This window comes from Drosophila takahashii, chromosome 2L, assembly GCF_030179915.1.
Source record: "Drosophila takahashii strain IR98-3 E-12201 chromosome 2L, DtakHiC1v2, whole genome shotgun sequence".
NCBI lineage: Eukaryota > Metazoa > Arthropoda > Insecta > Diptera > Drosophilidae > Drosophila > Drosophila takahashii.
This window is the reverse complement of record NC_091678.1, coordinates 5,668,489-5,690,897: the sequence shown is the minus strand read 5'-3', so window position 1 is coordinate 5,690,897 and position 22,409 is coordinate 5,668,489. Positions and strand designations below refer to the sequence as shown.

General features: G+C 38.2%; 1 protein-coding gene and 1 long non-coding RNA gene across 2 annotated transcripts; one reads left to right on the top strand and one right to left on the bottom strand.

Moving 5' to 3' along the window:
* Window positions 1-9,821: 9,821 nt before the first annotated feature.
* Window positions 9,822-10,628, bottom strand: LOC108055900 (uncharacterized). Its single transcript, XR_001769842.3, has 2 exons — window positions 10,040-10,628; window positions 9,822-9,947 (listed from the first exon to the last, which is right to left on the bottom strand). It is a non-coding gene; the product is annotated as an uncharacterized lncRNA (long non-coding RNA).
* Window positions 10,629-19,368: 8,740 nt separating this feature from the next.
* LOC108055878 (uncharacterized) lies at window positions 19,369-21,233 on the top strand. The gene is made up of 4 exons (XM_017139434.2): window positions 19,369-19,534; window positions 19,597-19,804; window positions 19,860-20,046; window positions 20,156-21,233. Exons 1-4 carry the CDS (start codon window positions 19,391-19,393, stop codon window positions 21,231-21,233), a joined length of 1,617 nt encoding a protein of 538 aa, XP_016994923.2. The 5' UTR covers window positions 19,369-19,390.
* Window positions 21,234-22,409: the final 1,176 nt, after the last annotated feature.

Sequence of the window (22,409 nt, the reverse complement as noted above, 5' to 3'; positions counted from 1 at the left end):
GTCATCTAGCGGCTTTTCAAAACAAAGACGAGTTGGCAGAAATTTATAAGAAAACGACCGAGGGATATTACTGGTTGGGCATAAACGATAGGGAAAATGAGGGAGAATTCATATCAGTGGCTTCCGGAAAGTTAGTAAAATTTTTTGAGTGGAGGGTACCCACAGAACCCGACAATTACCAAGAAGAGGACTGCGTGAACCTTTACCAAGTAGTTATGGGTGATGGGAAGTGTTCAAGCCGTGCGAAGTTTATTTGTCAACTAGATGACCGAGTATAGTCAAGTTCAAATAATTAAAAAAATAATTTATGAAGATCTGTATCTGTATCATAGTCGATACTGAAATACTTAAACAATAAAAAAAAAAAATGTTGTACAATTTTTTAAAATTAATTTCATAATTTTCATTATAAAAATGTATTTCTAAAATTTAATCAATAAAATCAATGGCAAAAGCAAACAGTTTTCCAACTAAATAAATGAAGATCCTTTTGTTGGCTTTCGAGTTGACCCAAGCCCAAAGAAAGCTGGCAGTCAAATCCTTTTTTCCCCCGGCCAATAATGAATGCAAACGAAAGTGATTGCAAAAGTTTCTCAAGGCGCCCGACCGACCGAACCACGCCTCATTTACCCACCGAAAATAAGCCAAGTTTTATTTGCTAATTGCAGCAAAAGTGTAGCTAAAGTAAGGGGCCAACCCACAAGTCCGCAACTCGAGAAAAACTTCGATTCCATTTGGAGTTCCTTTCGAATCTCAACCAGCAATTCACGCAAAAACAGCCTTTGGCGTTGAAAATGTTTACAAAAATCCTAAGAGGATGAGGAAGTAAATACTATTTAATAGAATTTATTAAAGACATTTTAGAAATTATTTTTATGACAATATTTGAACAATAAATTCTTTAAATAAAATTTGTATTTTAGTTAAGTTATTAATGAAAACCCAATAGTATGGACCAAATCTCATTAGTTTGCTTTTCTAATTTTAAACTATTGAAGTAAATGTAATGCCCAAAACCTGGGTTGTGGAAAGAAACTGCCTTCTTTTTTCGGTACGAGGGGTAAAAGTTGACTGCCAACGTTTTTCCGCAAATTTCTTTGCAAGTTTTTCCGGCAACCGGGGCCGTGGGCTTCCGTTTCGGGTGTTCGGGTGTGAGGAGCCGTGTTGTAATTGAATTTGCGTCAAGTTCTATTAAGTGGCGTAAACTTTTGGCCTCTGGAATTGAACTTGGCTCACCGCATGTGCATTTTTCATATGTTTATCGCACAGTTGCGATGTATTTTCCGTACTTTCCTTTGGTTCGATTTCGTTTGACGACAAGTTCTGGATGGGAAAAGCACAAAAAGTGAAAATAAAAGAAAAGAAAGAAAAGGAAAGCCAAGATAAGTCTGGGCTGTCAGTCACAGGGGTCGCATATGTGCGGTTATCAATGAAGCATTAAATTGTTTCTGGCATTTTACAATGGCATCTCATCTGCCAAAAAAAACCCCCTACCTTCCGTTTAGGACCCTTGTAAATCACATGAAAATCAGGCCCAGTCCATCGCCATAATCATTGTAATCAACAACTATACGCAACTGATTTCGTATGCAGGACCACATAGTCCACTCTAAGTGGGATCCTTTCGGCCGGTTTAATTTAGCATAGCAAATTTATGCATTTTATTTTGGCAAATGCATTAAATTGTTAATGTTTGCCGTTTTGAAAAGGAGCCTGGGAATGTGTGGGATTTTTCGTATCCCCAATATTGTTTTGGGGTCACAGCTGCTTCCTCGCTGCGTGTTTCGACATCAAATATTAAGATTGCCTGCGACAGCTGGTGACATCTTTTTCACGCATACTTTTTTATGCCATTTTTTGCGTTATCTTTGTTATCACTTGGCACCCTCTTGGCCACATCTCCGATGTGTGGAGCAACAATTTTCAAAGTTATATCAATTTTTTATAGATTTTGTGGGTTAAAAATTAAATATCTATTTTATTGTAGACATCCTATAAATGCAGGTTATGAGTTTGAATAATAATATTTAATATAGAAAATGTACTAAAGTGTTGTATAATGTTAAACTTAATTAACTTTATTCAAATTTTACCTCCGTATAAAAATGTTACACGATTAAAATCAAGTTATATGTTGTTCATATTCAGGAATCACCTCAAAATAAAATTACTTTTTTATCTACAAGCGATTACAATCATAATAAAATCCCCCATTTCCCATCTCCCTAATAAAATCTATCAAAAAGCCAATTGTCAGCTCCAATTCGGTGTCAGCCCATTCAATTCTCAGTTCAATTAAACGATTCACCCGAAGGCGAAATATGTTCATGCAAAACAATTTATCAACTTGTCAACATATTAAATGAGGCTGGGTTAAAGACTTGGCTTTTGCTTTGCTCTTCAGCTTACTCTTCCCCACCCCCAATATCAACCCCAACCCATTCAGAACATCCCATCCATCCCCTTCAATCCGTCAATTGAATGACGAAACTCCAATAATATGCCAACTGCCAATATTGCGTATACGTAGCGTTGTGCGTCCATTGTTCGCCGAGCCGAAATGTTTTGCTAGCTGGGATTTGTTTAGCAGTAAGCGGAAATAGTTGTAGGCCAATGCGATGGGGGGATGGGAAGGAATTCAGAATATAGGGGGCCAAAACCAGGAGCTTGTTGTGTATGTTGTTGAAGTTTATATGCAGAATAAACTGTTCAACCAACTGACGTACACAACATGTCCAGATTTCAGCAGACAGGAAGGGGGACGAGGAAGGCTCAGTCTGCCATAAAGGCAAATAACTGTCGTGTGTGTGCACTTGGGTGTGTGTTTTAGTTAACTGAACTATAGTTGTAGTGTCTGCGTTTGGACGCACGCAAATACACACCCCGTATAGAGACATATATATATGTATAGGATCCTATATACATATCTAATATGTTTGTCCATCAATTGTCCTGTCCGAACTGCTCCCAAACTCTGAACTCTGAAGCCAGTGCAAACAAGCTGAAATCCAAGCCCTGCCTCCCGTCCGCCCATCTGCGGTCAGGGGTCAAGTCAACATTTCTGTTCCGAGTCAGTTAATAAATATTTTTTATGCCACATCAACGAGCAAAGTAAATATGCCGTAAAAAAGACGTCGTCACAATGCATGGTAAATACTATATATTTCAAAATGATCTTTGTTTGGCAGTCGGTTATGGGCTTTCCAGCTGTTGCATTTCTCTCTCGAGTTGTTCGAGGTACTTTCCCAGTGTTTATTTGCTTATTTGTGGCCACATCTTTGGAGCCAAGTTATGTTTATTGTTTTCGTTATTCGGGGACTCAGCAGTGGCCAATATTGTGGATAAACAAGGCGGGCAATGAATGGAAATCCCAATTAATTGGTCAACACGGTAAATGCGAAGTCTAGATTTCAGAATGAAAAGGCTTGTATTAATTCTGCACCAAGAGAAAATAATACTAATATAATAAAAAATAATAATATATAATAAAAAAAGTTTTAATATATTTTATTTAAGATTACTATTCTTATTAAATAATAACAAAAATTGTCTTAAATTTATCATCATTTTAATATTTACTTAAAAAATATTTTCAGTAATTTCACACATTAAAAAATCATATCTCAGTCGTAAAAAGTCAAACAAAGTCAGTTATTTAATAGAAATTTACGTAAGGAGTTGGTCTTTCAATCTGAACTATTTAGGTCAATTTAATGCTTGATGAGAAAACTTTGAAAATTGGCTACATTCGCGTAGGCCAATCCGCAAATCACGCCCTGCCAATAAAATGGAAACGCCCAAAGTCAAACCAGTCGAATGGAGAAATCTCCAGAGTGAAATAACTCAGGCAACGATGACCCCCAACTCCTCGGCTATCCCCAAAATGGAAATGCCACCGGAAAATCTCTGAACACATGTTTGGCAAAGGTGGGAGTGCCACGCCTCGGCTCGAGGATTTTCCGAGGCCCAAAGTGGGAGGAAGCCATCTATTAAGGCTTGACATTAGCATGAAAAACTAATTTTTCTTCAAGCGCAAACAATGAAGAAAAGTCTGGCTGGGAAAAAGGTGGAGGAAACAGGGAAAAGGGAAAATGTTTTAAATAACTTTTCGGCAAAGTTTCCATTCTTATAAAGGTGACAAAGGCATTCCGTTTCCCAGTATTCGATATCGTTACGATTCTGATTGAATCAAATTGTTAGAATTTATTTCTTGCCCTTACCAACCCAAAAGCGAAAAAAAAAGTTTATTGTATTTCTCTTTTGGCATATTTATGCAATTGAATTGTTTACATTGAAATAACGATTTCGAAGGGTTCGAAAGTTTGGGAGTTTCTGCATGTGCCATTGGCAGCTTAAAAGCTTTTTCAGACCATCAATTTTGCCGAGTTTGTTGACATCCGAAAGTCAAGCGACATTGATGAATTTGAGTTCAATATAAGCGAGATTTTGCTTGGCAAATTGTGACATATAAGGGAAAAATACTTTAAGAGGCATATTAGATAAGCAGGTAAATGGATAAGTAGTTAAGTAGTTAAGTTGCATTTTGTAGTTAAAGAAAAATATTTAAAATAAAATAAAATTTGAATACAACTTTTGATAAACATTTTACGTAAATTACATTTCATTACTCCCAATCACATCAATTATTAAATTTCCCTTGTCAATCTATACATTACTTTTTTTGTTAGAGAGAACCTCGTCTGCTGACTTCTGATAAGCGACAATCAAGGCTTAACCCACAGACTTGTCCAAACACACACGAAATCCTTATCAAATGCCAGCCAAGAACAAAGGCCAGGGTGATGCAAAAACTTTGCCAGATAGAAACTTTTAGCCAGCAACTCGCTTTTGGCCCATTGACAAAAGTTGACATATGCAAAAATAAAGAAAACGAGAGCCAAAAAATATATATACAAATTATCAGCACATTTATCTGGGGGAGAAAAAGGCTGAGAAGTGGAAAAATGAGGCTGGAATGAAAAGTTTTGATTTATTTTTAAGCGCAAAGTTTTTGGCCTGTCACAAAGATTTTTGACAAGGGTGTATACCGCGGAGATTCAAAGAAAAACTGACTGAAATCGAAGCAGAAAATGCTAAATCAAATCGCACAAACGGATCAGACTTCCACTTTTCCCCCAGGAGAAACAGTGATCCAAACGAAGCCAATTGAGGAAGGAGTGACAGGGAGACTTTCTCGTTTAACTTTTACTTTTCCCTTTGCCTGGATTAAATCGGCTTAGGGCCTATTAATGACCTCAAGTGACAAAGTTGGCTTCCGTTTTTAATTGCGGACAGCTGCAGTGCAATCAGGCTGAAAATGAGCAGGGATATTCTATGGGCTTTGTCCTTAAGACCCAGCCAAGTCAACAACTTAAAGGTTTGTGATAAGTTCAAGGTATTTATGAAATATTCTGTTAGGTACCAAAATGAATGATTAAAACAATTTTAAATGGTTAAACACATTTATTTATTTATTTTTCGAGTTTAAACATTTTTAAATAAATAACTTTCCCTAAAAGATCTGCACCCTCTGTTACACCACTGATTGCAGCCCATACATAAACCTAAATTTATGACTACACCATTCCTATTTAAAGCCAACTTCTTTACCTTTTTCTCGCCCTGCCATTTTGACAAGCAAATTTAAGCGCAATTTAATTTGCCATTTGTTAATGACAAAGCTGGCTAAAAACTAACAAAAACAGCAGCCGGAGCTGGGGTAAAAAAGAAAACGGCGAACTAAAAGCATTTCGCACACTTGGTAAATAAAAGCGGGGGAAGGGCATGAGATTTGCAGGAGGGAAAGTCGAAGGCAGAGTGTCTGCAGTGTCACTTGAAGTGTTGCAGTCGCCGCGCTGACAACGAAAATAAAAATTTGCCATTTTTTTGTAGCAGGAGGCGAAAGGAGAAGACTCTCTGGGAGCCACAAAGACTGGCGGACAATAAACACATGTTTCAGTTTGTAATACGCGGGGCCATAAAGTTGGAGAGTCCCTCCCAGTATCTTCCTTCTCCCCACCGATTTACCTTCAGCTAAAGGTGCCCAAATTTAAAGAACAAAATATCAGATACCCTTGAAATATGAGTTACCTTATAAATATTAGTTATTATGAGCATTAAATGACTAGTTATATGAATTCCATTAAAATATACCCATATAAAGTATTAATTTAGAATAAAATGCTTAAACAAAAAAGGATTTGTAAATTAAAGGATTTTTATAATTAAAAAATAGAATGTACATTTTATCTTAATATTTTAAAGATAAATTTGTATAGATTTTAAATTTTTCATGACATTTTAAACAATATTTACAAATTTTTAACGATTTTTCTATACTTTCTTAAACATTTAAGATCCTTTAGTTTAGTTTAGGGTACATAAAAGAGAGAAGCAAAATTTAATGCGAGGGTAGCCGAAAAGTATCTTCACAGTTCAGTTTGTTTGCTGTTTGTTATTGTTGTGTACTTTTTTTTCTGTTTGTCTGCGAACACATGCCCTTTTTATTTTATGTTTCGAGTGTGTGTGCGAAGTTTTGCACGCATTCCCCCTCCAGATCCCCCTATTCCTTCTTTTTTTTTGCAGAGGAGATTACATTTGACAATGGGGAACATGTGGTACTCATAGGGCATTTGCGGCCTCCCTCCTCATCGACATCGCAGATAATGGCTAGGTAAGCCGTGTGAAATTGAACTGTGTCAGTGTCACAACGAAAATCGATTTCTCAATGGTGTTTTGTGGAAAATGTTTTCGGATTTAGGTGCTAGGGCAAGGATTATGGCGGAGGGCCTAGAGAGATCGACCAGGCCGAGTCCGAGGAAATCCACACATGCCTGGTATTTTTAGTGCCCACTGTAAGTAGTTGCGTCTGTGCCTCGAATGTGTCTGCATTTCGCCCAGTGTCTGTGGGCCATAAACTCCGCTGGCTAATTATGGCCACTAATGAGCTTGAAATGGCACTTACCAGAAACAGCAACAGCACAGTGTGTATTTAGATATTCGAATGTACCATAAAGGCAAAAATAAACAAAGGGGAGAGACAATCGTCGGATAAATTCGCTGTAACCATCTCCAACTTGCATTATTTATGGGCGGCAGCAAGTGCGAAAATGTAAAACACTAATTCAAATTAAAGTAGCCAAATCAAAAAAATTAGCGAAAAGTTTATGAGAGCATGGGGAGAGCTAGGTACAGTAATTCGTCGATTTATAAAAATATTTAGTCAATTTAGAAATTAATAAAAAAAATGAAAAAACGTTTTAAAATTACAAAAACCCTTTTCAAGAATTATATAAAAATCTGAATACATTTTTAAAATCGAATACTTGTCTAAAGAACGTCCACTGTACTCAAGATATGTCCAATTTTCCCAATATCCATTGAGTTGTCTGCCGCTTGACTCCTTCTCTGCGCTCTTAACTCCTCTGTTATTGCTGGTTATTAAAATATAGCAAACAAGAGATCGAGAGTCCCGGAGTCCAGGCCTCCGACTCCGCCTCTGTCTGCATTGTAAATTTTAATTATTTCCTACAAATGATGATTAAATTGGCCGCAGGCAACCAGCAGCAAGATATTAAATCAATAAATACAAAAATGCCTGCATGTGGGAATCCCCTCAGCCGTCCCCAGTCCTCATCCTCTTCAGTTGGCCACGTTTAAATGGCAATATGTAAGGACGGCAGAGACAGTGATGACAGTTTACCGGTTTACAGTTCATTATATTGCATAAATTGACTTTATATCGGGCCGCACTAGGCACAATATTAACAAACAGCAACAACAACGACCGAGAACGAAAATGAAAATGAAATGCCAGCAATTTACTGCCAACTGAAAATGAAATGTGCAAAAAAGGCAAACATAAAGCCAAAAGCTCGAAATGAACAAAAAGTCAACAGGTAAGGCAGATTAAAAAGTAACTATTGGAAAAAGACAGGACTAGTTGCTGGAGAGGCCGATAAAAAAGGCAAAAAAAAGGTAAACGAATGATTGTTTACTTATGGAACTGATTGGGGTTTACGCATTTGTTCTTTTTGAACAGAGTTCAATGAGTACATAATATACAATTTTAATAAATAAATAAATTAATCATAGAATAATTGTATCTCTTGAAATTCCTATATAGAAAATTATTATACAAGCTAAAAAAATAGTAAATCAAAAACACCTCTTTCTAAATCTTGTTAATATATATGCCTCCTAGAAAATAAAATCCCAGCGAATATACTTAAGATATAAATCCCTTTATCCATCGCCCAGCTTGCAAAGCCAATAAAAAAGTAACCCCAAGAAATCTCCAACGCCGAAGTATGAACAATTGGATGTACTTAGCATAGAATAACAATTTAAGGAGCATTACTGGACCAGCACGTAAATGGCTACTTGAAGGACTTTCCCTTCGTCCAAAACCTCTTGGTCGTGGAAATCTGAGCTGCAGTCATTGAGGCTTTGTTCAGGTGACGAAATGCGACTGCAAACTACGTGAGTTGCCTGCCAAAGGCCGCAGAAATGAAGGCGAAAACTGCGAGACGGTGGGGTAAAGTTAAAAAGAATGAGGAAACCCGAAAAACGGAAGAACGGAAAAACGAATACCCGAAAATCCATAGGGTGGCACATTAAGGGTAAATCCCCAAGAGGGGATTTTGGGCCAGAAAGCCAGACAACAATGCCCAGGCACAAGGTAAATGCAATCAATACGCGCAGACGGCACATAGCAGGTATTATGTATTATGTATAATGCATGATGTGCCCTCCCGCCCCCAAAAAATTCCAAAAAGCCGAGTGAGTGCCATGAAAAATCAACGCCGGGCGTAATCTATTAAATTATCCTAATTTCATCACGCACCAAATCCCTTTAGCCATGAGCCTTCGTCCTTTGCCTTTTTTACCTCCAGCTCGTCTGGTTCGTCTGGAAAACAATAAAAATTTGCATAATATCGGTATAATATTTTAGCATTATATGTGCCCCACGAAAGGTGCAGAAGTGTCGAGTATTATGGCAGGAATTTTCTTTTTTCATTTTTTTGGCTTGAAAATTTGTGGGAGGGGGTCTAACACATGTTACCAACATTTTTTGCAGACACTTTTGGTTAAGTAACTGCACTAAGCGAATTTATCTTGGCCATTCTGCCGCTCCGTCTTCTCGTTCCCGTTCTTCGCAGCTCGTTTGAAAAATCCCCACTAATTACTTGTCTAATTACTGGGATTTTTTCCCGCCAGGCCAAGTAGCTGCAATTTGTTTCGCCAAAATCTCATTTTAAAAATAGCCAAGTCAGAGTAGAAAAGGGCTAAAAAACGAAATGCTAAAATGCCAAGCTAAAATGTTAATGTAGATGAATACAAACGGTTGGCGGGTGAGAGAAAAAAGTTGAAATATATTAATGAAATGGGAATGAAATGCAGAAGATTTGTTGGTTAAAGTCTTCTGTAAGGGTAAATACTTTCGGGGCAATGTTAAAAATATTTTTTAATGCTCTGCGATGAAAAGTTCAATCATCTTAATTTTTTTTTAGCTGGTAATACATTTTTGTAATGTAATTTATCTAATTTATTTCTTATCCAACTTCAGCATTGTCTCGGCCAACTAAAAATAAATTTCTAATCAAAAAGCCCCCAGAACTCTCCACAACTATATGAAGATTAGGCAATCTTTCTGATTGTTTGTCTTGCATAAATCTAAAAAAATAAGTAGCGAAATGGCAAAAATATTTGTCTTGGCGAAGGACTTGGCTCACACTCAAATAGCCGGCAATAATTTATCATAACTAACTCCGGAGGCGATGCTCATTTGTCAAGTCCAGCCAAGTACAATGAACTCCAAATTGCGAATGAAACCACCAAAAAATATGTATATTTTAGTTTGCAAAAATCGTTCTTGGGCAAACGCAGAAAAGGCATATATACATATGTGAGCCTGTTTGCGGTTGAGCTTTGATGGACCAATTTTCCTGGATGCGACAGATTCAAGCGTGAAATGAAAGGAAATTGAAATGCGGACAAATTGAATTGAGGACTGCCTGAGGGGCAAAAAATATCTTACAGCTCCATTTCTGGGTCTGTTCTGGTGTCTTCTGCTTCGTTTAACTCGCCCCCAAGTATGCAACAACTTTCGCCGGCAAGTGGCACTCAATGAGTGCAATCAAATATTCAAGGCGGTGGTGGCCAACTTTCCGACTTGCCACGCCTTGATGCATAATTAAAATCCATTAAATGAATTTCTTACTCTCTCTTTTTCGGTTCTATTTTTTGTTTCTGTTGCATTTGCTGTTGCTGCTGCGAACTTTTCATTAATGAATCAAAATGAAAAAAGTTTCCGAGGACCAAGTTATTCCCATTTCGTTTGACTTCGACCATTTCCCCGGCCCATTAATTTCCCATTTTGACATTTACACAATCGCACTGCTCCGCCGGTTGGCCAGAAATGCAAATTTCATTTCGGCCATCATGAATGCCAAAGTGCAAAATTCAATCAATTTGAGCCATTTACCTAAGCGTCATTGAGAGCAGCTCGTCCAAAGTCCGAGTCCGAATCTAAATCCCAATCTGAATGGGAGTGGGTGTTGGGGAATTGTGTTTCTGACACACAACTCTCTGAACCCCATTCAAAAATATTTGCATGGATATTTGTGTCTGTGTCAGGTAAATCATGGCAAATCATGATTGGCAAAGAGTTTTTCCCAATTAATACACACCGAACCATTGGCTTTTGATTTGACCAAAAATGCTTTATGCGGAGTTTTCCATCAACTGCATTTCGCTTGTGCGGATTTACTGAAATAAGCAAATAACAAGTTTGGCAGTCAGTTGATTTCCTTAACATTTTTGGATATTAAAATATTAAATAAATATTTGGACTGACGGTAAATGAGTTTGAAATTGATATGATTGACATATAAAATATTTTATTTAGTGAACCACAAGTATTTTTTATTTTAACTTATCCTTAACTTGTTTAATGGCTCCGCTTAATTGCCATTTAAGTTTCACCCATGGCCAAGACCCGTTTACATTTCCTTTCCGCGAGTCGCATAAACAAATACAATGCGAAATGCAAATTAAGCCTAATAATCCCCCCAAGCTCGCCCAGTCGAAGCTATTCTAATTTATTGGAATTTAATTGCTAAAGGATTTGAAGCAAAATATTAGCGGTTGCCATTATGGTCCGGTGAGCGTGAAATTGTATGCAATCCGAATGCCAATCCCAATTCCAATCCCAGACCGAAGCCCAGTCGGTAGTCCTCTGGCACGGCATTATAATGGCCCCTCGACCAATGCGATTATATTAATTAATTTGCCATCGATTGCCGTATTAGCGTTTCATTGTCTTGAACTTCACTTGAGCGTGCCTAAGAGGATGGAACAATGGTCTCGGTGTTTTGGGGAAGGAGGTGCTCCTTAAATATGAATGGAAGGAAAATATTAAAACAGTTCAAGTTCACCGAGAGGTAATGAACAATTTTGAGTGGTATTTTCTGTATCACAAAATGTTATAAACAATTTGGTAGCCCTTAAAATCATTCTATTACCAAAAATAGCATTTAATTTATTCATTCTGTTTTTTTCTATACCTTTTAACACACTTCTTTAATTTCTTTTCCAAGTAAAAACATTTTTACCTCTGCAGAGAAGCCGGAATGGCCATAAATTTTGCATTAACCCGCACTTTGGGTGCGTTTAAATATCTGCATAATCTTTCAATTGCCCCGGGGGTATAAATACATACATATTTTCTCCTCCGAGTTCGTTAGAGTTCTGTGTGGGATTATCATCGAGCGTTTTGAAGTTGACTGCGGCAGATGTTTTGTAAAATGCTAATAATTGCCTTAATTGCGTTGATATCCAAATATTTGCATTTGCGGCAACGGCAAAGCGCATTTGAACTTTCGAGTGCCTGTCTTCGGAATCTGAATCTGCATCTGAATACAAATCCAAATCCGAATCTGATTATGTTTGCATTTGCATTCGCTATTGCAGTTCTTCCGCTTCGGGATTGATGGATGCACTGCGTCAAGTGGAGCGACGACCATGTTGATGACTTCTTGAAATGTTTGCCTTAATAAATGCGGAGTAAATTGTGCATTTTATGCTGCAAATGGGGCCTGGACTAGGCCGTCGTTTGATGTTTTTAATGAATCCCCGGCTGCCATGGAGCTTATCAGTCCGAACGGGATGCACTAGATGCCCATTTTAAAGACCTGTGTTTGCTCAGCTGTGACGTAATTTCATTTTGCATTTCCCCCGCCCCGAAAATTCCATATTGCTCCCCCAAGGATTAATGCCGCTGACGTCTGAAATCTGAAATGATGTCTGTCAAGGACTCTCGGGCGATGATAATGTGCTCTGGCACAAACTTTCCAAACTCCCCCACCAGCATAAGCTTTTCCCCAAAGTTTTATGACTAGACAGTTTTTCGGGGAGTCCCGTTTCCCGTCCCCCACGACTTCTGATTCACTCTCCTTTTGGACCCGTCAATATGCTAATAATGTAAACTCATGTGGCCGGAAATTGTTTAGCTATAAACTTTGTTTACGGCCTGCCAACTTTAAATTGGGCTGACAGACGGCAGGCAGATCGGCTCTTAAATGCTAAATATTTAACTAGGCATGTGTCGGGGAGAAAAGTGAATGTCAAGCGGGCTTATCACTTAAGAGTGTGTTTGCCAGAGCATCTTATCGACTTAGGGACAAAGTTTTCGGGGGAAGTCGATTGGAGCGAAATAAAGGCGTTGTATTTGCTTTTCGTTGCATGTAAATACACGAATTTATTTAATACTTGAGATGCAACAGAGTTTTCGATTTTATAAGTTTACTTGATTTTATTTTTATGCTTTAAATTTTAAAATGAATATTTTTTTAATTGAATTAAAATTTTTTGTGTTATAAATATCAAATTTAATGTTATTATTATGATTTTAGTAAGAGTAAAACGATTTTTTCCTGTCCCTTTCTTAGTTTCGTATTTTATTTCTTTTAATTATTTTTCAGAAATAATTTATGATCCCGAAATTCCTTGACAAATCCTTGTATTTTCACCTGCCATCTCAGCGGATTTCGCTTCCAGAAAGAAAAACAAAATCAATTAATTTCATTTTTGTCAACAGCAACACAAATTAATTATATCTGCAGGAAAAAGTTGTTCTCGAGGATTATAGCAGAAAGTTGGGATCAACTTCTGGGTAGATTTCCATGCAATTCAGGTTTACATTTTCACATCTATCAAAGTGCTCTTTTTTCCTTAACTTTTTGCAGCAATTTATTAACGTCACCTGGGCACTTTGCATACTTAAATATGTGTGTTTGTATATCCATTAGTTCCCTCAAGAGTTTGTTGTGTTCATTAGCCAGTCGGGTTTTTGCCATTTTTCTTGTTGTTTTGATGTTTATTCGGGGCCAGGCAATTTGACACTTTTAAGGATTTGCCGAGTTTGACATGCGTAACGCCATTAAATTTATCAATTGCCCAACTCGCTCTGTCCCCGTCTCTTTCTCCCGCCCTCCTGCCGTCTCTGTCACCCACTCGGCTGTCACCTTTTGTGGCTGCTGCTCTTATTATTTTTTTATTTGCCATTACAGAATTTACAACTTTTTTCAATCAGCAGAGCAATTCGCGAAAGCGACGCGTGGCCTGGGAGCACTTGATTTTGATTATTTGCGGTGGCAAAAGCAACTTTGGATTTTATTTTCTTGTTGCCGACATAGTGGCAATTTATCATTCATTAGATGGTTCGAGTGAAACGGGAAAACCGTTGGTGGTTGCAAAAATAGGTGAGTTTTTTAAGGAAAAATGCAAAGGAAGGTGGATAAAATAAATTACATTTAATGCCGACTGCTTTTAAGTTTATATCTGAAATAAAACTCTTAATTAGAGTGACACGTATCTAAGTCACCCAAATCAATCTTAATGAAGGTGAATAAAAACGTTGAATATTTATATATGTGGAAATTTATTATCACCTAGTAAATCTAAGAAGGAAATAAGGCAATTTTATAACAGAGGAGTTTACGATTTCGTTTATGATAATTTTATGTCCCTAAAAACCGCACGTTTTGCTTCAATAAATCGAGGCTTCCTTTTATGGTTATGACTTTGTCGCAGGTGTGGCTAACACAAACCAATATCGCGGCAATAATATCAAAATGAATAAACATAAATAAGCTTGAGTAAACACAAATATTGTCCAAACGCACTTAAAGTTTGCGCTGATTTCGGCCAACAAACGGTGACCGCAAGCTGACAAGAATTTTCACTTTTATTGCAAACATTTAACAGGCCATGACATGGCGGCAAGTTTTTCATCATCAATTTGGTTTATGGCCCGGAATGGCTGCCACATGGAACGCAGCCACTTGTCATAACACGGCGGTGAGTTACCGTTACCGTTTTGCTAAAACATTTACCCATGCCATCAGCCGGAAAACGGAGACAACGGCAAAAGGGAAAACTAAATGCAGCTTTCTAGGGATGGTAGAAAATAGAATTACACGATGCGAAAATAGCTTGTAAACTATATTTTATAAGGAGAAGATTGGGAGATGTATTTAAACAAATTTCTGTATAATATAACAAATTTAAAAAAAATATAGTCTTTGTAATTTTCGTTGTATAAACAAAACTAAAACTGATGGTATCTATTAGATTATCGAATTATATTTTATTCTATCCTACACTATTAAAAAAGCTTGAATATTTAACTTAATTAAAATTAAATTTCAACTTTAATCTATAAATTCTACAGTTTTTTTAAGTACGTATAAATTTATTTTCTCCCGATAAACAAATCATCTTTTATGTCATCTAAATTACGAAAACAAAGTCTGTATCTGTATATAATTTTAATAATGTTATTTTCTCGAATCTAAAATCAAAGTCACGACTTTGCCAGGCAATCTATATCCATATACACCCCATCTGCTACCATCTCTAGATCTATCGCCCCCTCTCTTTCTGCCAGAAAGAAAGGCACACAGAGGCTGGGCATTGTTGTTGGCACTTTGCTAACATTTTCACACCCAAGACAGAGGAAAACGGTGGACCAGGCCAAAAGGCAGCTCAGCTGGACAATTTGTCTGCGAATTCGCGAGGTGCCACAGAAAAGGGTGAGGAGTGGGTAACCCAGGGGCGGAGGAAAGGGGGACTTTCGGTTGCATGTCCACGATGGCGTGTAACTGGTTTGTATCTTTTTGCAGCTATTTCTCTTCGTTGCTTACTTCCTTTCCACCCCCACTTGCACCCCCCACCAAAGGTTGCCTTCTCTTCCGCTGTCCGATTTTGTCAACATTATTCAAGCATAAACATGGCCCAAACCAAAGCGATGACGAACCCAAAATGGGGTAAAACTGTTGCAAGGGGCGGTGGAAAAATAAGGAAAAGGAGGACAAGTGGAAACGTGATGCCTGCCGAAATGCTGCAAATGGTGGAAAATGCTTGAAACAAGCATTTAAACGTCGTTAGGTTTGCACAAATCAAGATAAATGGCAATAGGACATGTGACCAAACGAAGGACCTGGATCCACAGGCCGCCTTTCACGGGGGGTCGGACCAAAAAGGACCCAAATTGGGCGGGGTTCAGGTGAGAATCCGGTGTCCTTCCTCATTTGTTTGCTCGTTTCGCAACGGACAATCAGCGCCCCAATTATAATTTCGCTTATGGAGAATGTTTCTCTAACTGGGAGAAGAGTTTTCACAGGATTAAGGACAAGCGAACACAACAAAATTTAATATTATAAATCATAAGTTACGAAAGAGGTAAATAAAATATTGTAGGTATTATTTATACATTTTTTTTTTTTTCATTTTAATATTGAAACATTTGGGCACAAATTCTTGGTACCCGTTCTACTCATTATTATAATTATAATTAGAAACAAATATGAATTAAACAATATAATAGTCTTAATTCGGTTTAAACTTTTAATAAAATGGTTTAAAATATATTAACCTAAAAGCCAGTCAGAATTTTTTCTTATTTTAAACCAATTTATATTGCAATTTAGCCATCATCAATCTCCCTCCACGAGGTTGTCCTGCGATCTTTAAGCCCTTAAGATTGCTATTCAAACGGAATGCTTAGCATTTGGCCATCCAATTAGGCCAAGAATGGCGTATCGGGCCCAAATCCTGTCCTGTCCTTCCCTTCTGCCCAGTGGATTGCACTTTCCGCTGGCTGCAGTAAAATCCACACAGCGAGTGGCGTCGCCTGCGCTAAATGCATCACGTATTGGGTTTTGACATAAACGCTTGTCCTCGTTAGCGCCGCATCGTGTTCCGCCCTTTCCGTAACCCCCGTAGCACCCATGGCCCCCACTTCCTCTCGATTTCCACCCACTGGGCTCTCGAAACGCCTGTGGTGCCAAGGCAAAAGTTTTACAACTGCGCGGGAACAAAGGTGCACACTGAGGTACCAAAAAGTTTCAGACAAGTAGTAGGCAGCATGTTGATAAATTGCCTGGGCTTTAACCCGCGCCCTCACGCTGTCGGATTTTATGCAAAAATCATTTTAAAAAGTCGAAGTTAAGCTGGGGAAGTGGGTATGCGACTAGTGGGATACTTTGTACTTGAAATGAGGTATTAAAAATAAATTTACACTAATTGTATTAAATAATAACAGAATTCTAATGAATATTTATAGAGCACTCAAAATTTATATAAAATTCTTAACAAATAAAACATTACATTTATAAAAATATTTAATTTATTTATACTATACCATAAACAACTTATTATAGAATAATTAAATGTTCTAAACTATCTGTAGATAAAGAGATATAAATAAAAATAAATAAGATTATAAATAATAATAAAATGTTCTAAAAAGTATATATATATATTTTTCGAAAGCCATTCAGGGTATTTAGAGCTCTCCTGTGTGACATTCCAAGGCTAGAGTCCAACGGACCCTCGAAGGCACTCACAAACCGCGCTGGATATGAAAAGTTTGCCCATTCGAGAAAGACACTCTTAAGGAAAAAAGTAAGGGATGGAGTAGAAGTAGAGGAAGGAGCTTCTCGTTTCGATTGAGATCCCCTGAGTGTTGACTGACGGCGTTGAAATAATGCGGCCAATAAATGTCAATGCAATGAGCTGAGGGCCAGGTAATGGGAGGGAGGTTGCCTTTCATGTGTTCCACTGCGTTTTGTGTATATTTAAATGGCAGTTAAAGTGGCAACACGTTTCGTTTTCGTTTGAAGTCGTCGCTGATGAGGGGATGATGATCTTGCAGCTGCCTGCGTTCCCAGTGCATCCTTCAAATGTCACCTCACCTACACTTCTGCTCTTCACAAGTCATGCATTTATGCGTTTATAAATATTTCATACTCCAAACTGGGTAAGTTTCTGCTTCACCTCCTCGTGAGTCATAATTTTCGGAGCCAACACAAAGGCAGCTTTCGTATAAACAATGTATGCATATATCTGGCTATTTACCGATTCACTCATTTGCATTCAATGAATGGCCAGAAGATGAGCCCGGATACCGAGTGAGTGTCATTGCCAGTTTGGAGCACACTCACAGATTCCCCCGACATTTGCATATCGGCACTTGGCACTTGACGAAATACTTATCTTGCCAAGGAATGGCAAATCAAATTGTTGGCAATTTGCATACATCATATGTTAACAGCGATTTTGAGCCGGGTGTACATATCGCAGATAAATCAATTCCATTCGCAGTCCCAACTCTGACAGCCTCGATTGGTGGTTAAAACGAAACGAAGTCATCATCATTATCAGCGATGTGGGTTCGATTAGCTATGGTTGTACTCGAATATGAATGGCTTTCAATTAATGTCAGGAAGTCATTCTATTTATAAAGTTGGTTTCTTTGGGAGTTTGGGAGTAAAAGATACCCTTTCTTGGAAGACCAATAAAATAATATGAAACCAATTCATTATTCGGGAAAATAAAAGATTTATTTAATTCATATCTCTTTAAAACTGTTTTTAGTCAGTATTAAAATTTCCTTTAATACCCAATAATTCCTTTCAAATTAGCCTGGGATGATATATTCCCTTCGAGAGCCCAAATAAAGTTGTTTATGTATTAAAAGCCCACACATATTTGTGTGTAATATATTGTTACGTTATTAAACACATAAATTCCCCAACGGAATGCCTTAATTTATGTGCTTTCCGTGCATTGTTTTTCCTTCGAACTAATATCGCTTATCACATTTATCATGAGCACACGGCGGCGGCCTCTTTTCTCCACGGCAAAGAAAAATGAAACGAAATACTTACGATAACGCCAATTTGCATAATGTGCAAATCATAATACGAATTTCCTTCCCATTCCATATATATGTGTGGGCATAAATATTGCAACATTTGTAACAGACAACGCGGCTGCCTCCAGATAAGTTATCAGGAAATCGGAAGGAAGTTGGAGTCGGAAACTCAATGCTAAAATGCACACACGGGGCAATCCACTTTGCCCCCGCTCCACTTCTCATCCGGGAGTGGAAAAGTTAGCAGGAAAAGCTCAACACTCGGTCGGTTCACGTGGAGAAAAATAAATAAGATAAAAGTCTATGAAGAAAAATCAAACAAAACAAGGTGAAATCTGAAGTTCACTATGAGTATGTAAAATGCTTTTAAGACAATAATAAATCTTTAATGTAGTTCACTAGTAATTTCAAGGGAATAAAGTTCTATAAAGGTATAACTTTTATGGGGAAAGGTAGGGCTGAATTCTTGGGTTTCAACTATTTTTATAAAGAAAATGTATTACTTTTTGGTTTTTATTAAGGGTTATAGTAGCTTTCAGTTTTTTATTTTAAGCTACAAATATTCTTTGTAGTGCACTCTCTTTTGTGAATCAGGCGACAAATGGCACCCCAGATTTAAGTAGTTGTGGCAGACCTTTCTCTTCCCTTCATGTACTTTTCGCCCATTTTCCCTCCCCAACAATTTTAACTTTCCTCCTTTTTTGCTCGGCAAAATGTTGCCGCAGCGATTGTTCAATTTCAATTCACAACTTTCTGACCATGTAACAACTGCGGCAAGTTGTTGCATTGTTAAAAGTCCCTTTACACATGTCGGCCCGACTGTCTGTGGGTGTCTGGATCCATTTGCTAGTTATGTGGAGCTCAGACAAATTTGGCCAAAATGTAAGATAAGAATAAAAGTAGTTTCGTTAAGATATGTAAAGTTTTTATAAAGTTATGGCTATCATTAAATGATAAGTTAGACAAGATATAAGATTTTACAATATTGTTAATATTACTCTAAACATCAAGTCATTACCCTAACAAATAGTGTAGATAAGAGGATAAGACACGTGTGGGGCCTTACCTTACTTTTAAGCACATAAATTTTCTTATAAATATAAATTGGGTGGCCACTTTGGTTTAGTTTGTGAATAACTGAAATAGTGAGCAGATCCTTTGATAATACAAATGGCAGATTTACCAGTGACATACGATGAAAAGGAAAGAATTTGGAGTGGAGGAGAGTTCTCGAACTCTCTGTACAAGGAGGACTTGTCTTTGGGTACAATAGTATTTAATACCCTAAGGAATTCGCCCAAGAATGTGTGCCAAGTGGGTTTTTCAAAAAACATAGTAAAACTGCTTATAATTAAACTGTCGTGCGTATTTATTAGATATGCGATGCCGACGGAGTATCGCTCACTTTTGAACAAACTCTCACATGGGCTATTCGATTGGCCCAGTTTTTTAAGAGGAAGGGTCTGAACCACGAAAATGTTATTGGAATCGCGGCATTAAACTCAACTTATATACAACCTCTTGGAGTTGGCTGTCTGTTAAACGGAACACCCTTTCATGCGATGAATCCAGCCTTGGATGAAGGTTTGTATCTAACACATTAAATATTGGAATCCTTTAGCAACATTTTGAGTTGCAGGCACCACTAGCGCACTTTGCTTGAAGACCAAACCTGCCGTAATATTTTGTGATGACAATGTATATGAGAAGGTTAGATCAGCATCGATTAATTGGGAACCGGAAATCTATACGATCACCGGAAAAGTTGAGGGAGTGCCAAGCATTGAAGTCCTACTAGACCCCACAGAGACGGAAAAAAACTACCAGTAAGTATTGATATCTCTGAAGTAGGGTTGTGAAATGAACGATTGTGCTATCGATCGTTTTACCAACTCTACTCTTTAGCTTTAAATGCTTTTACCCAAATCCTTTCAGACCGGAACCTTTGGTTAAAATCGGAGGTCAGACCGTGGCCATTCTGTGCTCCTCGGGAACAACTGGATTACCAAAAACCATTTGCGTTTCAGACAGAACTCTACTATCTCCAATTAATTACAGTAGCGATCTTGTTTTCTATACGCCGAGCGGTCTGGATTGGTTAACGGGCCTTTTGGTCTTTATCGTTAGCATTACCTGTGGGAGTACCGTTATCAGGAGCAACAAGCCGGTCACACCCCAGTATTTTGTTCACTTGGTAAAGAAGTACAAGATCAGTGTAGCACTCGGGCCTCCGCCTCTAATTTCGGATCTGGTATCTTGCCCAGAAGTCACGGCGGAAGCGATGGAATCCGTTAGAAACTTGGGCTATGCCGGAGCTTCTATTTCCTTGGCCACTCTGCAGCGAGCTCGAAAAATATTCAGAAAGGCAATGATATCTTCTACTTATGCACTAACGGAATGCGGAATTGTAACCAGGAACTTGACAAACAGCAAAATATCCTCTGTTGGCAGACCTTATCAGGGCATGAAGGTCCGTATTGTGGATGAGTTGGGCCAAAACCTGAGTCATAATGAAGTGGGAGAGATTTATGCCTATTCGGGGCTGTCCTGGGGTGGTTTCTACGGAGATCCCGAAGCGGCAAGTCACTTCCAGGACTCGGAGGGCTGGTTCCACACCGGTGATCTGGGCAATTTCGATAGTGAGAACTTTTTGTACATCGTAGATCGCAAAAAGGAGGTTCTCAAGCACCATGGTCTTCAGTACTGGACCCCCGAGATCGAGGACGTTATTGCGGAGCTTCCTCAAGTGCGCGATGTGTGTGTTATGGGCATTTACAATGAAGATGTGGGCGATGAGGCTGGAGCCTTGGTGGTGATAAACGAAGGATCCTCCATAACTACCAAGGAGATTCAGGATCATGTGGCTAAACGGTTGCCTGTAATCCGGAAACAACTTCATGCCGGCGTTCAGTTCACCAAAAAGTTGCCAACAAATCTAAATGGGAAAACATTGAGGAAGGCAGCTCGTGAAGAATTTTTAGCCAAAAAACAGCTGGAGAGTGCTCAATTGTAACAAATTAAAAGGGTGCAATTATATATTTCTATAAATTAAAATAAAACAATCCTTTGAAATATATAAAAGAGTTTCGGTTGACATTGCCAACCTGACCAAAAGAAATCGATTTCACATTTCCTTTGAGATCGCAACTGCCCCTTCATAAGTCCCAAACACTATTCCAATTTAACCCTTTTCATCTCATAGCCACACACATCATCAATTCAAAACCAATAACTCAAAAACAAAAATCCAGCAATCATATGGACTGCACTTTCATAGTTTTCGCTTTTCTTTTGCTTGGCAATTTCATTTTCCAAGAAATTCCATTTACACTCGAGAGCTTTGTTCTGGTTACGGGGGAAATGCGAATGCGAATGGCAATGGCAATGTCATGACGAATTTGGCAGTGATAAATGTAGGACCCCTTCCGTTAACCCGGTATAACCCGGTGCCATGTGGAAAATCCCAAAAAGTGTTTGGGCTATTTATGCGCAGGTAGCCGAAAACAGGAAAACAATAAAGAAAAACTCAGTGCTAGACACTGGGAAAAACTAGTTAACATCTTAACTTGGCAACACCTCAAAATAGGACGCGAATTCTTCAGATTAATTATACTTTTTGCAGAAAAAGAGAGAGGGAGGGGCCATCTAACTTGGCCACATTAAGATTTTTAGTGGAAAACTAAGATGCAAATTTTATATTCCTCTATCTTAAGAATGTTAGATGACTATTTAGAATAAGTTTGACTTGAATATCGCATTTAAAGAGATAAGTTAACGACAAACTAATTTAATTTCTAATTCTAGGACCAAACCTTATAGAAATTCGTTTTTTGCTCTGCATGACTTGACAAACTACTCGGCTGAGATGTGGATTCTGGTCTGGTTCGGTTGGGTCTCGGTGTTTTATGCATGAAATGCCAAAACGAATGCCACACCAGCAGACCGAGGGACAGGCTGACTGTTGACGCCTTGATGCATGGTTCAAGGCAATGTCAGCGACAGGAACGGAGTTGGGGAATTGAGTCTGCGACTGCGACTGAGAATGGGAACGAGAATGCGACTCAAATTCAAACTCAAACTGAACCCTAAAGTCAGGCACACTCCCAAAAAATGTGCACACCGAACTGCCGGCGGGCATTTTTCGAGATTCAAGAGATGCTATTGAAATTCAGCTACAGCGTTGCTAATT

Bases quoted from the DNA above. Each gene is read 5' to 3' on its own strand.
- LOC108055878 (XM_017139434.2), top strand. From the start codon at position 19,391: ATGGCAGATTTACCAGTGACATACGATGAAAAGGAAAGAATTTGGAGT. The intron at 19,535-19,596 runs GTGGGTTTTTCA...CGTATTTATTAG, and splicing joins CGCCCAAGAATGTGTGCCAA to ATATGCGATGCCGACGGAGT. The intron at 20,047-20,155 runs GTAAGTATTGAT...AAATCCTTTCAG, and splicing joins GAGACGGAAAAAAACTACCA to ACCGGAACCTTTGGTTAAAA.